The sequence below is a fragment of the Macaca fascicularis genome, chromosome 3 (genome assembly GCF_037993035.2).
Source record: "Macaca fascicularis isolate 582-1 chromosome 3, T2T-MFA8v1.1".
Lineage (NCBI taxonomy): Eukaryota > Metazoa > Chordata > Mammalia > Primates > Cercopithecidae > Macaca > Macaca fascicularis.
The window spans coordinates 29,563,333-29,582,138 of NC_088377.1; the positions used below are offsets into that span (position 1 = coordinate 29,563,333).

The window sequence follows — 18,806 nt, forward strand, 5'->3', positions numbered from 1 at the left end:
AAACATCAAAACATAGTAGATGTTGGCATGGATATGATGAACAGAGAACACTTCTACACTGCTGGTGGGAATGGAAACTAGTACAGCCACTATGGAAAACAATGTGGAAATTCCTTAAAGAACTAAAAGTAGAACTACCATTTGATCCAGCATTCCCACTACTATCCAGAGGCAAAGAAGTCATTATTCAGAAAAGATACTTGCACATGCATGTTTATAGCAGCACAATTCACAATTGCAAAAATCATGGAACCAATCCAAATGCCCATCAATCAATGAGTGGATAAAGAAAATGTGGTGTATATATACATTGGAATACTACCCAGGCATAAAAAGGAATGAATTAACAGCATTTGCAGTTACCTGTATGAGTTGAAGACTATTATTCTAAGTGAAGTAACTCAGGAATGGAAAACCAAACATCATATGTTCTCACTGATATGTGAGAGTTAAGCTATGAGGACACAAAGGCATAAAAATAATACAATGGACTCTGGGGACTTAGGGGGAAGAGTTAGAGGGGGACGAGGGATAAAAGACTACAAATATGGTACAGTGTATACTGCTCAGGTGATGGGTGCACCAAAATCTCACAAATCAACACTCAACAACTTACCCATGTAACCAAATACCACCTGTACTCCAATAACTTGTTGGAAAAAAAGAGTTTAAATAAATAAATAAATAAAATAAAAAGTCTAAAAAATAAATAAATAAACCCAGAATTCTCAGGAAATTCAGGAAGAAATGTTTCAATGGAGCAAAGCTAAAATAATACATTTTCTTCAAAGGCTCTCATTTTTAGTAAAATTCTGTGTATTGCTGAGTGAAGCAAATCCAGTTATATTGTTTCCAGGAAAAAGAGGACAAGGGTGTGAAAGAGATAAAGCATGTATACTTGAAGTCCACACAGAGTCACATTCTCAGATTTTCAATCCTTACCCTAGGGGCAAACATTGGCTTCACGTCTTGGGGATGGTAATTGAAACCTTAAAATAGTACATCATCAGCTCAGGGACAAATGACTAATACATGGCAGGGTATAGCTTTGAATTCAGCATAGTGAAGGAAATCAAAATATTTTAACACAAATATATTTCGTTGACATATTTTGAGATGGCTGTTACAGAGACAGTAAACAGAAGTTGTCCTGCAAAGCTGTCTTTTGTGAGGAAGATTCACATCTGTAGAGAATCTGCATTGATGCATGCAGGCCCTTTCTTGTCTGGATCTAGGAAAGATAAACTGAGAATCTGACACCTTTAAAGGTCTGAAAGAAACATTTATCATCTATTCAATCTGAGGTCTGCTAATAACAAGACCACCGTTGCTAACCAGGCCTTCTCTTCTATCCTTCTTGGAGGGCTGCCAGCTGTGAATTTTCACCTACATAACAAGACCACCTTTGCTAGCCAGGCATCCTCTTCTCTCCCTCTTGTAGCCTGTCTTATCACCATAACGTGATTTACCACCATAACTTTTTATTGGCCATGCTCTGAGTCTCTATCCTTTCTGTACTTCAGGATGGTATATAAGCTTCTGCACCCCATTAGGGACTGGAACTGGCTTTCAGTTCCAAGTTCCGATTGCAGTTCAGCTTTGTCCTTGCATGCGCTCTGTGGTTCTCCCCTGTGTGCACATTAATAAGTCTGTATGCCTTTTGTGAGTTGATTTTTCACCAAACCTTCAGAGGGTGAAAGAGTTTTTCCTTGGCCCTGACAATGGTCAAACTCAAACCCAGGTTTTATCCTTTGTCCTTTTCATTCCTAAATACCAGTCCCTGGGCTGGTGTCATAAAAATGCCTGGCTCACACACAGGCTCCAGAAAATCCAATTCAGTGTTCAGAGTAAAATCTGGGAAGCCGTGTGTGTGTGTGTGTGTGTGTGTGTGTGTGTGTGTGTGTTTTTAAGTGTATATCAAAAAATAAAATTCAAAGGTCCCCCAACCAACAGAATGGACCCCTCCTCTCAGCCAAGGGCATTTCAAAATTCACCTGAAAAAACTAGTTCAGGCCATGATGGGATGGGGGAGCTGGACATGCCTCATTATACCCTCCTCCATTTTAGAATTATTGACAGAACAGACTCTTTAAGTTTGATAAGAAATATTTACAATCTATTCTCTGAAGGCTGCTACCAGGAGGCTTCATCTGTATGATAAAACCTTGGTTTCTACAACCCCTTATTGTAACCCAGACCTTTCTTTCTATTGATAATAACTCTTTCAACCAATTGCCAATCAGAAAATCTTTAAGTCCACATATAACCTGGAAGGTCTTCTGCTTCAAGCTGTCCCACCTTTCCGGACCAAACCAATATACATCTTACATGTATTCATTGATGTCTCATGTCTCCCAAAAATGTGTAAAACCAAGCTGTACCCCAACCACCTTGGCTGCATGTTCTCAAAATCTGAAGGCTGTGTCAGAGGCCATTGGTCACTCATATTTACGTGAGAATAAATCTCTTCAAATATTTTACATGTTTCCCTCTCCTTGACGTTTTTCTGCAGCCAGACTTGGGCACCATTGCAGTATATGCTCTTTCAAGCCTTTTTCCCCCCAGCAATTAATTAGTTGATTTCATGGAAACCTTTTTTTTTTTTTTTTTGAGACGGAGACTCCGCCCAGGCTGGAGTGCAATGGCCGGATCTCAGCTCACTGCAAGCTCCGCCTCCCGGGTTCACGCCATTCTCCTGCCTCAGCCTCCCAAGTAGCTGGGACTACAGGCGCCCGCCACCTTGCCCGGCTAATTTTTTGTATTTTTAGTAGAGACGGGGTTTCACCGTGTTAGCCAGAATGGTCTCGATCTCCTGACCTCGTGATCCGCCCGTCTCGGCCTCCCAAAGTGCTGGGATTACAGGCTTGAGCCACCGCGCCCGGCCGATTTCATGGAAACCTTAGCTCATCTTCCAAATCAAAGTAGAATGCATGTGTCACTCTTAGAAAATTTGTTCTTTCTATGATGACATAAGTTTTCAAAATATTTACATTTCCAGTAGTCCTTTAGAAATGTCTGTGAGGTGTAATTTATGGGATGTTTCCTTACATTCAGAAAATGAGGGTGCTTTCTTGGAGCCAATTTGTCACCCACAATGGTCTTGCTGCAAAACCCTACTGTTTCCTGCAAGATTCATGCATTTCCTTACTTCTCGATGGCTCAAAATGCCAGGGCTTCTGAGGCTCAGGACAGACTCCCCAGATCATACATTTTTAGATTTACTTCACTTTCGGGACTTACATATTTTAGGCATGAGGGTGTGCATGTGTTTCAACCAATCTTCTAAAATATGCTTTTTCCTAAGACAATTTTTGCCTCTTGTTAAGACTCTGTTGAACATCTCTTGGGACCCGAGGTGGAGATTTTTATATCTTGCTGCTCTCCAGTTATAGGTTATTTGTGTCGTTATGTCCAAGTCTCAAGTTTATTTCTCCTTCTCATTTACTCCTTTACTATGAAGGGGTCCACAACTAGATTAAAATGGGGTTTAACGAACTACAACCCAGGAGCCCATTCTAGCCTGGCATCTATTTTTGTTAACTAGTTTTATTGGAACACAATGACATCCATTCATTTGCTTGTCTCTGACTGTTTTTATACTACAGTGGCAAAAAGGAGTAGCCAGAAGTAGACAGAGACCAGATGTCCTGCAAAGCTAGAAGTATTTATTATCTGGCTCTTTAAAGGAAAAGTTGCCAATCCCTGGACTAATGGAACATTCCTAGTGAAAATATTGTATAGGTTTTCTTTCAATAGGGAAACATCACATTACTTCTAGCATCACTCCAAACTGCATGTGCTATGAGGATTTTGCAGTTTGCCTATGTTTCTTTATTTTTTATCCTTATCTTCAGGCCACAACATACAAAGAACCTAATTTTCAGATTGCACTCATTATTAAAAAGACAATTTAGGGCCTAAAAATTAATGGACAGACTTGTTTATAAATGCCTTTTTTTTTTTTTGGGATGGAGTCTCGCTCTGTTGTCCAGGCTGGAGTGCAGTGGCACGATCTCGGCTCACTGCAAGCTCTGCCTCCCGGGTTCACGCCATTCTCCTGCCTCAGCCTCCTGAGTAGCTGTGCTTACAGGTGCCTGCCACCATGCCTGGCTAATTTTTGTATTTTAGTAGAGATGGGGTTTCACCATGTTGGCCAGGATGGTCTCGTCTGCTGACCTCATGATCCACCCGCCTGGGCCTCCCAAAGTGCTGGGATTACAGGTTTGAGCAACCATGCCCAGTCAGATGGCATTCATTAATATACAATGAATCACCTAGTTACATGTGTAAGGGGAAGCGTCAGGAAGAATTGTCTGAATCTCTATTCGTTTGCCCCAATTCTCTGCCATAATTTATCATGTTAACCTTAATCTTGTTAACCTTTCTCCTGTCTGCTAAAGTGAACCCACATCTCACCTATTTGTAACTTGTTGTGCTATATTGCTGTACATTGCTGATAAAAAAAGAAAACCATTTTTTCTTTTAATCTTTGCCAACCTTTCTTGATAATTAGTGATGGTACAAAGTATGTATCTAATACAATATTAACCCAGGAAAATATATTTTTAGAGACAAATCTTATTTTTTTCGATGAAAGTAAAAAGCAGCGTGCTTTATTTACTAACTGGTAAGACCTTATTACTTTTCTCAAATACCACGAAAGTTACTAAAGAAAAGCTTTCTGATTTGATATTTTAATGATCGCAGAAAAGTAAACTGGCTGGGATCCAACATCACCTTGTCTTTCATTGAACACTCTTTGCAGTCAAGTTACTGATATTCAACAGTACCAGTTTGCCCTCTTGTGGTGTATTGCAGTTACTGTTCTTTTCTACCACTAAGAAGTTTTGTATAGACCCGTTAAATTTTATGTAACTCATTGTACAAGAGACCAGTCTATCTTACATTTCATCTGTGATTAATTCATATAGAACAATAATCAATAATATATGCTGGAACTTTCAGAACGAACTTCTAAAATTACTCTAGACCATAATGAAATATGATTATCACTGTTTGACACCCATCCTGAATTCCCAAGAACAGTAATAAATCTGCCATCCACTTTTGGTCCATAGGACTACTTTGTAAGACAAAAAGTCTAAAATTATCATATTCTTGCATATCAGGTGTTATAAAGAACTTCTACCTATTCTGCTTTCCAACTCAGAGATATGAATACATACATACGTGTAAATATTTTTATCAAAGGACACATGAACATTCTAAGCAGGAGAATAAAAAGTTATTCTATTCAAAAGAATTATTTCATTTTTGTAAAAGTAAAATCTAAACCACAGTTTCTGGTTGCTTCCATTCAAGGGGAGCTTTGGAAACCCATTCTGACTCCTTGACCTTGTGAATTCATTGGTTTAGGGGAAAGTACAAGGCTCATGGATCAAAGACCAGTGATCCAAAGACCAGTGATCTCATGGATCAAAGACCAGTGATCCAAAGACCAGTGATCTCATGGATCAAAGACCAGCACCAAAGACCAGTTTCATGGAAGATAATTTGTCCATGGACCGGGGTGGGGGGATGGTTTCAAGATTATTCAAGTGCATTACATTTATTGTGCACTTTATTTCTATTAGGATTACAGTGTAATATATAATGAAATAATTATACAATTCACCATCATGTAGAATCAGTGGGAGCTCTGAGCTTGTTTTCCTGCAACTAGACAGTCCCATCTGGGGGTGATGGGAGACAGTGACAGATCATCAGGCATTAGATTCTCAAAAGGAGTGTGCAACCCAGATTCATCACATGTGCAGTTCACAATAGGGTTTGCAATCCGATGAGAATCTAATGCTGCCGCTGGTCTGACAGGAGGCAGAGGTCAGGTGGTCGTGCTCATTCACCCACTGCTCACCTCCTGCGGTGTGGACTGTCTCCTAATAGGCTACAGACCAGTACCAGTCCCTGGCCCAGTGGTTGGGGACACCTGGTGTACCATATATGTTGGCACTTGTGAGACCAATTACATGTAATATCTCCTCCACATATATCAGGAATGAATTTCCCTTTTGTTACATATTTTCTCTTTTTTATATTTATACTTTTCCCTCTCTCCATGATACCCACTATGAGTTCAGATTCTGGAGTCCAGACAGCTTCGACTTTTTTTTTTTTTTTTTTTTTTGAGATGGAGTCTCGCTCTGTCGACCAGGCTGGAGTGCAGTAGCACGATCTCGGCTCACTGCAAGCTCTGCCTCCCGGGTTCACGCCATTCTCCTGCCTCAGCCTCCTGAGTAGCTGGGGCTATAGGTGCCTGCCACCATGACCGGCTAATTTATTTTTATTTATTTTTATTTTTAGTAGAGACGGGGTTTCACTGTGTTAGCCAGGATGGTCTTGATCTCCTGACCTCGGAATCCGCCTGCCTCGGCCTCCCAAAGTGCTGGGATTACAGGCGTAAGCCACCGAGCACGGCCCACTTACTTTCTTACTGGGGATTTCTTGTGCAAATTGCTTTAATGCACTCACCGGAGATTCCTTGTCTGTGTCGGCGGAGGATTACCCAGGTGCTGAGGCAAGAGACTGAAGGCACGAACTGTTTCAGTATAATAAAGAAAATAGAATAAGAATAGTTATAATACAAATTAGATATAGAGATGATCATGGACAATTATCAATCGTTACTATAAACATTACTAATCATTAGCTTTTAATATTACTCTTTGTTGCATTACTAATATAACCGAGGAATAACCGGCGGGTATAGGGTCAGGTGCTGAAGGGGCATTGTGAGAAGTGACCTAGAAGGTAAGAGGTGAGCCCTCTGTCACGCCCGCATAAGGGCCACTTGAGGGCTCCTTGGTCAAGCGGTAACGCCAGTGTCTGGAAAGGCACCTCTTACCAAGCAGACCGCGGAACGGAGTCTCCTTTCCTTGGAGGAGTCAGGGAACACTCTGCTCCACCAGCTTCTTGTGGAAGGCTGGATATTATCCAGGCCTGCCCGCAGTCATCGGGAGGCCTAAACCCCCAATAATGAGCTACTCGGGAGGCTGAGCCAGGAGAATCGCAGCACAGTGGTGCTGTGCTTCAATGGTCACTCTCCTTGTCCACTTACATGTTCCTCCCGTACTCCTGGTTCCTCTTTGAAGTTCGTAGTAGATAGGGGTAGCAGAAATAGTGACAGTCTTAAAGTCTTTGAACTTTCTTATAAGTGCAGAGAAGAAAACACGGATGTAGGCTGCCTTCTCTCTCTCTGCTTTGACTACCTAAGAGGGAAGGGCCCCCTGCCCTGTGATCACGTGACTTGCTTCAACTTGTCGATCACTTAGAAGATTCACCTGCCCCCTTGTCTTGTATGCAATAAATATCAGCGCGCCCAGCTGTTCGGGCCACGACCAGTCTCTGCGTCTTGATGGTAGTGGTCCTGGGGCCCAGCTGTTTTCTCTTTATCACTTTGTCTTGTGTCTTTATTTATTACAGTCTCTCATCTCTGCACACAAGGAGAACACTCGCTAAGTCCCGTAGGGCTGGACCCTATATATCTGTAATATGGAAATATTAATAGTGGCAAGCCCACATAGCTGCCACGAGGACTTCATACAATAATAAAGGTAAGGTGCTTAGCATGAGCCTGGAGATAAAGGAAGAGTTTAACAAATGTTACAATCAGTGTTACTTTCTGATTTCTGAATCTAACACTTTATTTTTGTCATATCTATCTCTCCTTTCCTTTTTTCACTGTCTGCTTTTCTAGCGTACTTTTGGTTTGCCTTTATGAATTTTTTGTTTGTGTTTGCCTTTGCTTCATGACAATGAAAAAGTTAGATTTTAAAGTATGGGTTCTTATTTCAGGACCCTGCATTTGAATGGATTTATTGCTATTTCTAACACAGAAAACTGCATTGTAGGACTGTTCTCAGATGAGACTATCAGTCTGCTATTTCTCATGGCCCAATAATGAGATGCAGATGAACTGGCGAGAAAGAGAATTTTTATTTCTGCAACCGTTTACAAGGAGAAGGCCTGGAAATTATCACCAGACCAACTCCAAATTACAAAGTTTTCCAGCGCTTATATACCTTGTAAGCTATATGTGTGTGTGTAAGTGTGCATTTATCTAAAGACACACGTGATTAACTTCCTTTTTCCCTTTTTTTTTTTTTTTTTTTTTGAGGCACAGTCTCACTCTGTCACCCAGGCAGGGATGCAGTGGTGAAATCTTGGCTCAATGCAATCTCCACCTCCCGGGTTCAAGCAATTCTCCTGGCTCAGCCACCCAAGTAGCTGGGATTACAGGCACCTGCCACCACACCCTGCTGATTTTTGTATTTTTAGTAGAGACGGGGGGTGGGGGGAGTTTCACTATGTTGGCCAGGCTGGTCTTGAACTCATGACCTCAGGCGATCCACCTGCCTCGGCCTCCCAAAGTTCTGAGATTACAGGCTTGAGTCACCACGCCCGGCTGTGATTAACTTGTTTTAATCTATAACTGAGGTCTGAGTCCTGAGACCTTCCCCTGAAGCCTCAATAAATTTACTTGATCTAAATGGGTCCAGGTGCTGGGGTGATTACCCTTAGCTTGTCTCCTGCTAAATCATGGAGGTTTGGGGATTTCCTTCAGACCCCCAATAAATTTGTTTGTGAAGTCTGGGGAGTTTCTTCAGACTCCCAATAAAACTTGTTTAATCCTAAGTGGGTCCTGTTAAGGATTCCTTCGTTATTTTATTATGCTTTAAGGTTCAAGAAAAGCCTAGGCAAAACTCTTGGTGGGCTTTTGTTACATTCCAGTCTTCGTATAAGGGCACTGCCTTTTAATACTTAGCCGCTTAGCTAGTGCTGAAACAGGTGTTACGGAAGCCTGCGTTAGTGAGACTGGCTTGCCACAGGACCAATACCTAGAAATAGTGGAGTATTTTTGTGCTACTCAGGTATGTCTTTTTGGACACCCTTTTATTGGAGAGCTGAAAGAGAAGGCTACCATCTTTGGACACCCTTTTACTGAAAGAGAAGACTACTGATAAGATATTTTTAAAGTATATATATGTAAGTATACTTACATGATGTATATATTAGGTTTAGTGCAAAAGTAATTGTGGTTTTGCATTAAAGTGATGCAAAAACTGCAATTACTTTTGCAGCAACCTAGTAAGTACTTACTCTGTTTTTTCGGAGGTCAGAAGAGTCTTTTCATTGGGAAGTTTCTAATGCAAGCTAATTTTGTGAGGAGAAACTCTCACATCATGTATCTGCCCATTTTAGAGGAAGGATAAGCATTAAATATGGTACAACATCAGTGGATGGAACAGAAGCCACAACTAGTTGAGGGTATTTCCTTGTCTGCAGCTCCATCAAGCATTAAGAGAGACTTTCTAGGCCAGCTCCAGATGAAAAGTGCTTATTTCAGAATCTTTATTTTGGGGGGTCTGTGCCATTATGTCAAGATTCTAACATTCAAAATTGGAGCCTAAAAATTCTTGGTTCTTCTTGTACAATTTATACTTGGAGGAGTTTCAGTCTACCCTTTAGATGTAACCAAGCCCAAAATCTGCTGTGGTTGTGGGGGAGATGTTTTTTAAGCAGGTAACTCCAGATAATATTTAATAAATAGATTTTTGCCTATTCCTTCCCTGGTCGCCACGATTGTTGTCTGTTACCTAGGAATTAAACGTTGAGTGGCAAGGTAGGATCACTATAGTAACTGGAAGGGCATTGGAGCAATGAGAATGTGGGAAGATGTTAAATTTAGATCAGAGTGAGTATATGTCACATTATCAATCCTATTCCTGTAGGAGCTAATTTTCTTCAACAGATCTTCCTTATACAACACATAAAAGGCTCTTTTCTCTCCTTTGTGTCAACTGTCAAAACTGTTCAAATTAGCAAGCTTGATGTTTTTGCTGTTTTCAGAAATAATTATTTTGTTTCTCTTTTTTCAAAATGTAACTTAGAATAATCATGTTCCTATGCTATTTAGCTCTTGCTGAATGATAAATAGTACAAATGTCTACTGTCTTCTGGAAACGTACTTTCAAAGAATTCTTTTTGTATTTTTTTAATGTCAGAAATACACCATCTGACCTGCATTCTGACTTTGCTGTGAATCATTTTAAGTTGGAATGTTTTTGAATTTTAGTACATTTCGTGGCATTAACTTTCCTACCCACAAACAAAGAGCCTAAAAACTACCCAGATGAGGTCAAACAGTTGATGGTATTTATATTTTTCTAGGAGTCAGAAAGAAAAATATAATCCTACAAAGTTAAATGCCTTTCAAGGAAAAAAAGTGACCATGTGGCTGGATGTTTGACATGAAAGACAGAAAAATCTTCTGTCTGTGTTTAGTGTTCCTAAACGTCAGGCAGTCTTCTTTATTTTTTTGCTTTTTTCTCTTTCCCCTGGCTCTCTGAATTATAATTAGGGACCTGGTGAACAGATCTGACCTTCACTTGTGCTTGTTTTTATTAACATATAAAGTCTACTGGAGGACTGTTCTGCTTCTTCACAAATGATTGATTCTACTTCTTTGGTGTTCCTGACACAAATCTGTGGGGTGTTGCCAATTGTCTTACAAACTGTAAACGCCCGAAGGCAAACTGCATTCCAAGCAGTGCAAACCACACATTCCTAGTTACAAACTTGCTTCATCCATCGCCTATTGTTGTCTAAAAATAACCAACGCTCATGACCCAGCTTTTTACTAAGACTTTCAAAGCAGTTGACCATCCTTGGATGGTGTCTCTAGGAGAGACGGGTGAAGGACAGAAAGACCATACTTTCTTTCCAACCAGATCCCTTTGATAAAGCAGGAGATTCACTAAGGAGTGGATAAGGGTAGTGTTTCCATGTTTCAATACGACGAGCTAGATACAGTTCATAACAATCTAAATATATTACTATCTCCCTCTGTTTTATCCAGAAAGCTCAAGGAGATTGAGAGACAGTTCATTACCAAAAAAGAAACAATCCTACTAGTAACTGATCCAAACACACAAAGAGTTCAGAGGAGTCTAGAGGCAAAGCATTCAACTCACTGCCTGACATTCCTTACAGAGTCTGTCTTTGGTGGGCACCAGGGAGTCTCTCTCTTCTGCAGTCTCCCTTCTCTCCCTGTCTCCTCAACAATGGAACAGAAGCTTCAACTACTTGAGGGTAATTCCTTGTCTACAGCTTCGTCAAGCATGAAGAGCGACTTGCAGGCCGGGCGCGGTGGCTCAAGCCTGTAATCCCAGCACTTTGGGAGGCCGAGACGGGCGGATCGCGAGGTCAGGAGATCGAGACCATCCTGGTGAACACGGTGAAACCCCGTCTCTACTAAAAAATATAAAAAACAAGCCGGGCGAGGTGGCGGCGCCTGTAGTCCCAGCTACTCGGGAGGCTGAGGCAGGAGAATGGCGGGAACCCGGGAGGCGGAGCTTGCAGTGAGCTGAGATCCGGCCACTGCACTCCAGCCTGGGTGACAGAGCCAGACTCAGTCTCAAAAAAAAAAAAAAAAAAAAAAAAAAAGAGTGACTTGCTAGGCCAGCTCCAGCTGAGAAGTGCCTGTTTTAGAACCGTCTCCTCTCCCTGGGCTCTGGCTCCATCTTGCAGGTGGAGGGAGCAGTAAGATCCTTGAGGTCCTGAGGACTGTTTTTCCTGGACAGCTCAACCTTCACTGTGCTTGGATTTTCCCTCCTAAGAAGAAGCTTAGACATTTTAGAATCTTCTGATTAGAGCATTTAAGATAAAGATGAACGCTTTTTCTTAAGACATTGACCACTGCTGATAGCATAATATATTGATTCATTTGTTTGTTCGTTTTTGAGACAGAGTCTTGCTTGTCACCTGGACTGGAGTGCAGTGGTGCAATCATGCCTTTACTGCAGTCTCCAACTTCTGAGCTCAAGTGATCCTCCCACCTCAGGCTTCCAAATAGCTGGGACTACAGGTGTGTGGCACCACACTCAGCTCATTTTTAAAATTTTTTCATAGAGACAGGGTCTGCCCAGGCTGGTCTCAAATTCCTAGGGCTCAAGTGATCCTTCTGCCTTGGCCTCCCAAAGTGCTGGGATTACAGGCATGAGCCACCATGCCTGACCAACATATTTAATGTGTTTAAAATTTCTTTTCCTTACATCTGTATTATAAAACTCCCTTCACAGAGGTATAGAAGAAAGAAAGAAATCAGAAAAAAAAAGATATCCACTCAAAAAATCCAAATATTAATTTGTGCCTTCTTTGAACCACTAGAATTGTAGCACATGCTGGGGTACCAAAATGAATAATTCATAGCCATAATCTCAGCGTCTGTGAATTCAGAATTTAACTGGGGATAGGGATGGGGTAGCAAACAGGCATATAAAAAAAATTAATGGTGTCACAGTCCTATGAGAACTTTCATCTAGATATGAACACAGCGTTGTGTTAGCTCTGAGGAAGGCACCATTCCCTGGGAGAGCATGGGCAAGTGGGAGTCAGGTACAAGAACACAAAGGAAAGTACACATCTTGATTAATTTTCCTGGGACTTAGCCTCCTGAGAGCCGATTGCAACGTGGACCTGTGCCATTTTACACAGTGGGTTCTCATTCCACACCTGGTGCTTAACTACTGGGAAACCGACACAGTGACAGAATGTCAAAAGTGAAGAGGACTGGAGGAAAAGGTGGTGCGGGTTTGAACACAGCCATGGTGCTCAGGCCGCTGTGCAGTGCGTTCATTTTCTAGGGCTGCCATAGCAAGGTGTCACAGAGTGGCTTAAACAACACAATTTTATTGCCTTTTAGTTCTGGAGGCTAGAAGTCTAAGAGTTCAACATGATTGGTTCCTTTGGAGGCCCCTCTCTCCTTGGCTTGTAGATGGTTGTTGTAGGGGCAAAATGGTATAATACCTCTTCCTCACCCATCACAAAGGTCACTGCCAATACTCCTAAACAAAAGATAGGTTAGCAAGAGAAAAGTCTAACAAATGTATTTAATCAGTGTTCTATGTGACATGGAAGTTTTCAGAAATGAAGACCCAGGCTGACTGTGGTGGCTCACACCTGTAATCCCACCACTTTGAGAGGCTGAGGTGGGCAGATCACTTGAGGTCAGGAGTTCGAGATCAGCCTGACCAACACGGTGAAGCCCTGTCTCTACTAAAAATACAAATATGACCCATGTGTGATGGCGGGCACCTGTAATCTCAGCTACTTGGAGGGCTGAGGCAGGAGAATTGCCTGAATCTGGGAGGCAGAGGTTGCAGTGAGCCGAGATAGCACCACTGCACTCCAGCCTGGGCAACAGAGAGAGACTCTGTCTCAGAAAAAAAAAAAAAAAAAGAAATGAAGACCTAGAGAACCTGTGTATAAACCTGTATATTTTTATGCTTAGGTTCAGTGAAGAATAGAAATGTGATTGGACAAACATGGTATGCTCTAATGGTAATTAACTGAGGAGGCAACTTAGCGAGGCCTGTTTGTTCAAATTCTTTTTGGCCTCTCTGTGTAGCATTCCTTTCTCCGGGTACAGGTCAGGACACCTGTCACATGAAAGTCTTCAAAGGAAAAGTGACAGAGTCAGAGAGTGACATTTTTAGGTTTTACAGCTTGCTTTGGGGGGAGGAGTTCTAGTTTCTATGACCTGCCTTGGAGGGAAAAGGAGAGAGAGAAAGGAAGGTAAGAAGTCAGAGAGACGTTGCTTCTGAGCCCTCCCTATCTCTTTCAGTTCAAAGTACTCAACATGCCAAGGGCCATACTTCGCAGTATTGTGTCCTGAGCCCCACCACTGTTGTCTTGTAATGTCTTCACATGGCCTTTCCTTTGTGGATGTCTGTGTCCTAATTTCTTCTAAGGAGGACAGCAGTCATATTGGATTCAGGTCCAACCCTATGACCTTGCTTTACCTTAATCCTCTCTTGACAAGTCCTGTCTCCAAATACAGTCAAATTCTGAGGTACTAAGTGTTACGATTTCAACATATACATTGAGAGAGGGGGGACATAATTTAGCCCAAAATATATGGTCTTAAAACATTGGGGAAAGTATGCTTAAGGAAGTTCCAGCTATAAATTGCTCCTTTGGGAGAAAGAGAGAGAGAGAAAAAAAATTCCTGATTTTCTTGGAGTTTTGAAGAAGGCCTAAGATTAGATGGGGATGACCAACAGGTTTGAACTTAAGTGCTATCTGCCATAGATTGGTTGGAGCAGCCTGGAGCTCTGCATTAGGGAGTCAGGAGGAGAGAAGAGAACAAATTGGTTGTCATCTTGTAGGATGACACTTTCCTCCATGTCCATTGGGAAAAATAAACTTAGGAAATAAAATCAACAAAGGCTATTCTGCCATACATATAACGTGGAATCAAAACTTCCACTATTTATTATTCTACCACCATTTTTGTAACCATTACCAGTTATTGATTTCCTACTAGTTCAGTCCAGCAGAGAAGTTAAGGGCATGGGCCCTAGAGTTAGACAACTTTGTGTTTGGGTTCCAGCTCTACTACTTTCAATGTGACCTTGAGCAATTCAACTTCTCTGAGCCTCGTTTTCTTATCTAAAAATATGGAAATATTTTGGCTAGGTGTGGTGGCTCACGCCTGTAATCCCAGCACTTTGGGAGGCCAAGGTGGGTGGATCATAAGGTCAGGAGTTCGAGACCAGCCTGGCCAACATAGTTAAACCCTGTCTCTACTAAAAGTACAAAAAATTAGCCAGGTGTGGTGGCAGGCACCTGTAATCCCAGCTACTCGGGAGGCTGAGGTAGGAGAATCGCTTGAACCTGGGAAGTGAAGGTTGCAGTGAGGTGAGATCGTGCCATTGCACTCCAGCCTGGGCAACAGTATAAGACTCTGTCTCAAAAAAAAAAGTTGTTATTTTATTTAAAATGACTATTCTCAGAGGTATGACTGAGCAGTTGCTCAAGTGATGTTAATCTTCTGATAGAATTCTAGAATAGTCTCTTCCTTCACCATGTCCAAACATGACTGAAAATAAATTTTTGTATCCAAAAAACGTTGGAAATAATGACTGTGCCTTCCTCAGATTGCTCTAGTGAGAATTATATGAGATAAGAAATGTAAAAATCATTATCGTTTCTATTACTATTTTCCAAGGACTCTACATAGTGGGTGTTTTATGATTGTTATCTATTTTATTTTCTATAACAATCCTATGAAGGTTTTTGTTTTTGTTTTTGTAGACGGAGGGGGGGTCTTGTTATGTTTGTTGCCCACGCTGGTCTCAAACTCCTGGCCTCAAGTAATCCTCCCACCTTGGCCTCCCAAAGTGCTGGGAGTATAGACATGAGCCACTGCACCCAGCTGAGGCATATATCATTAGCCCCAGCATTCTACCTACCTTTCCTATCACTGAGGATGATTTCCACAGAGACATTCATTAAGAGCTTTACACTCTGAAACTGGTAGAAAGGGTAGCTTCACAATCATGTCCATCCTCTCTTCTTTGGAGGGTGCATTTTACCCTGTGAATAGCTGCTCTCCTGGCACAGTTCCTATGACAACCTCTCCCTGGGATATCTGTCTGCTCTCCCCAGACATCCATAGTACCCATGGTTCTTCTTGTTAATCGAAAAAAAAAAAAATTACATGCGATTATAAGCAAAGGGCTACCTTTTGTTAATGGGGAATCTCTAAAAGAGCCATGATGCTATAACAATCAAGACAGTAAATTATTTCAAACTGTTTTATTTAAATGTTACAAAGCCCCATATATGCTCATGCCCTCCAACACAATAATTGGTGGCTTGCACAATGGACTCTCAGGTATTAGGCAGCTATAACTGATATAATGTAAAGTAGAGGTACAGTCATTTTGATGTTGGGGACTTCTTAAAATGTTCTTTTTGATGTTTCTTTTGATTTCTTCATGTGTTGTAATTAGCTTCACAATACTATGGTATGTAAACATTGGGAACTCTGTGTGTGGCAATTAACTCGAATTTGTACCCTAGGGATCAATTAGCACATGAAGTAACCTAATAGAATTAACACCCTAAGAATTGGCCAAGTGGGGCCGGGCTGTAATCCCAGCACTTTGGGAGGCTGAGGTGGACAGACTACCTGAGGTCAGGAGTTTGAGAGCAGCCTGGCAAACACGGCGAAACCCCGTCTCTACTAAAATACAGAAATTAGCCGGGCATGGTGGCAGGTGCCTGTAATCTCAGCTACTCGGGAGGCTGAGGCTGGAGAATCACTTGAACCCAGGAGGCGAAGGTTGCAGTGAGTCGAGAATGGGTCATTGCACTCCAGCCTGGACAACAAGAGCGGAACTCCATCACAAAAAAAAAAAAAAAAGAAGAATTGGCCAGGTGGCATTAAAAAGTATTTGTATAAAGTCAACATACAGAAGGTTTATTATTTAACGTGTTAGAATTTTTCATTGGTGAAATTAGTGGGGTTTAAGTTGTGTGACTGTTGGAAGTTAGACATCTCCATATTTGCAGGAGTTACATATAAATAAATACCTGTCTGGGCTAGTCGTTCATACCAAAGGGCAGCTTCTAGATTGAAGGCCCTGGTGGCCATGTGCTCCTTCTCTTAGCAGACAATCCTGTCACCAGATCTGACCAAAAGTGCTGCCCTTTCATTCATCAGAACCTACCTGCCTCCATCGTGCAGAAATCCTTTCATGAAGGGGATGTTCAAGGGTTGAGAGTGAAAACATTCCAAGTCTCCACTGGCTGTAAAATTGTGTTGTGCCTGCTTGCAAGCAAATATTTGTTTGCTTAGAACAATATGGTCTGAAATAGCATTTGGTACATTAACATGAACATCTCCCCAGCTGACAGATGAGATGAACTCTCTGTGGCTAAGATGAGACCCTCCAGAGAATTAAGCAGCCATAACAGAGAAAAGGGTTTGGTCATGTACCCCTACCTTGTTAACTACCGATAGATGCAGGAGACAGATAAGGGGATTTGCCCAGGATCTTGCCTGGGCATGCCTGCAGTGGACTGGGGGCCCACATGAGCACTGGGGGAATGGAGTGGAGCCACCAGGAATTCTGCCTCATCAGGGGAAAGAGCCTGGCCTCTTCAGCTCGTGTGTGGTGGCCTGGTATTCAGTCTGTGAGGTGGGAGCCTATTGGCAGGACCCCCTCTTTTTGCTGAGAACTTTCTTTTAATAAATTCAGCTCTCCTCACCTTTCAATGTGTCCGTGTGCCTAATTTTTCCTGGTTGTGAGACAAGAACTCGGATTTTAGCTGAGAAAAGGAGCAAAAAATCCTGCATCACTACTAAAAGACCTGTTAACTGCTCTAAAGTTTTCTTTCTGCAGTTAGACTGAAATCTGTTCTAGGAAAACATTGCCAGACTCATTCGGGTGGACCCCCCACCTTGGGGGTCCTGCCAGCAGCACTCCTTGTACAAGAGACCTGCCTTATAAACATTGTTTCCTGATAAGCAGCTACAGACTAATCCGGTCCCAGCCGGCTTTCAGAGACTGTGCACAAATGTCTTTGTGCCCTATAATTCACTTTTTGAGGTAAAAAGTCAAATTCCACCTCACTTTAATGATAAAATCCCATGCCAAAGTGAACATGGAATGTATGTTACCTACATGTTAACTCACTGGACATGAGCTTGACTTTTCCCATAAATGTTAATAGATATTCCCCAAGTCTGATGAATATGAGTGCAAGACAGATTCTGGAAGACCTAAATTCCACCGTTTCCTTCCCTTCTGCATAGCACGGTCTTTCAGTTTCCCTGAAAGCACATTTCCCTAATCTGCAGATTATTACTCAGAAAATAGAGTTTTTTTCCTTTTTCCTCCTTCCATAGATCTCATGGTCATGCGTTAATAGCTACAACTGCCCGATATCAGCTAGTGCATTGGAAATTCATCCCCTCTAACTAGTAGAGAGTTCCAGTGAAGTCCAAAGTCATTTGACATTCATAGAACTCTTGGTTCAAATTCTCATACCCTCTTCTTCAACACAGACCTCATAATGATCCGTTATATCTCAGTTTCCTTCTGCCACACTAGCATTTGTTTTTGTGATCATGTTCATTGATCTTTACACAAGTACAGTCTACTAGTCAGAATATCATCTGCAGGTGACATAGAAATGAAATTTCCATAACCACCATTCAGATACTGAGTCACAAATTCTCATGTCACTTTGAGACTCATATTTTTTTCCTTTTAAATAGAATGTTTTTTTTTTTTTTTTTTTGAGATGGAGTCTTGCTCTGTCACCCAGACTGGAGTGCGGTGGTGTGATCTCGGCTCACTGCAACCTCCACCTCCCAGGTTCGAGTGATTCCCCTGCCTCAGCCTCCCGAGTAGCTGGGACTACAGGTGCCCACCATCATGCCTGGCTAATTTTTTGTATTTTAAGTAGAGACAGGGTTTCACTGTGTTAGCCAAGATGGTCTCAATCTCCTGACCTCATGATCTGCCCACCTTGGCCTCCTAAAGAGCTGTGATTACAGGAGTTAGCCACCGCAGCCAGCCTAGACTTTTATTTTTAGAGCACTTTTAGGTTCACAGCAAAACTGGGTGTAATGTCCAAAGAGGTCCCATAACTGCCACATGCACCTCGCCCACCCACCAACACACACACACACACAGCCTTCCCTGCAATCAACATCCTGCCCCACAGTGGCGCATATGTTAAAATTGATGAACCTACATTAACAAATCACCATCACTGTCAAAAGATAAATTACCCCAAATTTTTAAATTTAATTAAAAAATTTAACTGGCTTCTATTTGAGATTCTAGAATCAGGCAATACCACATTCTATAAAACAGAATGAATGTTCTGATAAGCCAAGCAGAGGAGATTGGCTTTATAGACAGGAAAGTGTTGAAGAAAGCAGAAACAGAGAACAAAAAGTATATTGGTGGTTTCAAAGTTACTTTCTT

The 18,806-nt window shown here is 41.8% G+C and overlaps 1 protein-coding gene across 2 annotated transcripts in view; it reads right to left on the reverse strand.

Moving 5' to 3' along the window:
* CXADR (CXADR cell adhesion molecule) overlaps positions 1 to 18,806 on the reverse strand; it is a 212,100-nt gene that overhangs the window by 38,328 nt on the left and 154,966 nt on the right. The window contains exons 8-9 of one of the 2 annotated variants that reach the window (XM_065541472.2): positions 6,490 to 6,556; positions 5,637 to 5,693 (exon numbers count right to left, since the gene is read on the reverse strand). In XM_065541472.2, the coding sequence (XP_065397544.1) occupies positions 5,680 to 5,693; positions 6,490 to 6,556 (81 nt within the window). In that variant the 3' untranslated portion in view covers positions 5,637 to 5,679. Of the gene's footprint in view, positions 1 to 5,636; positions 5,694 to 6,489; positions 6,557 to 18,806 lie in introns of those variants that run through there. The other variant, XM_065541471.1, reaches the window with a different exon arrangement.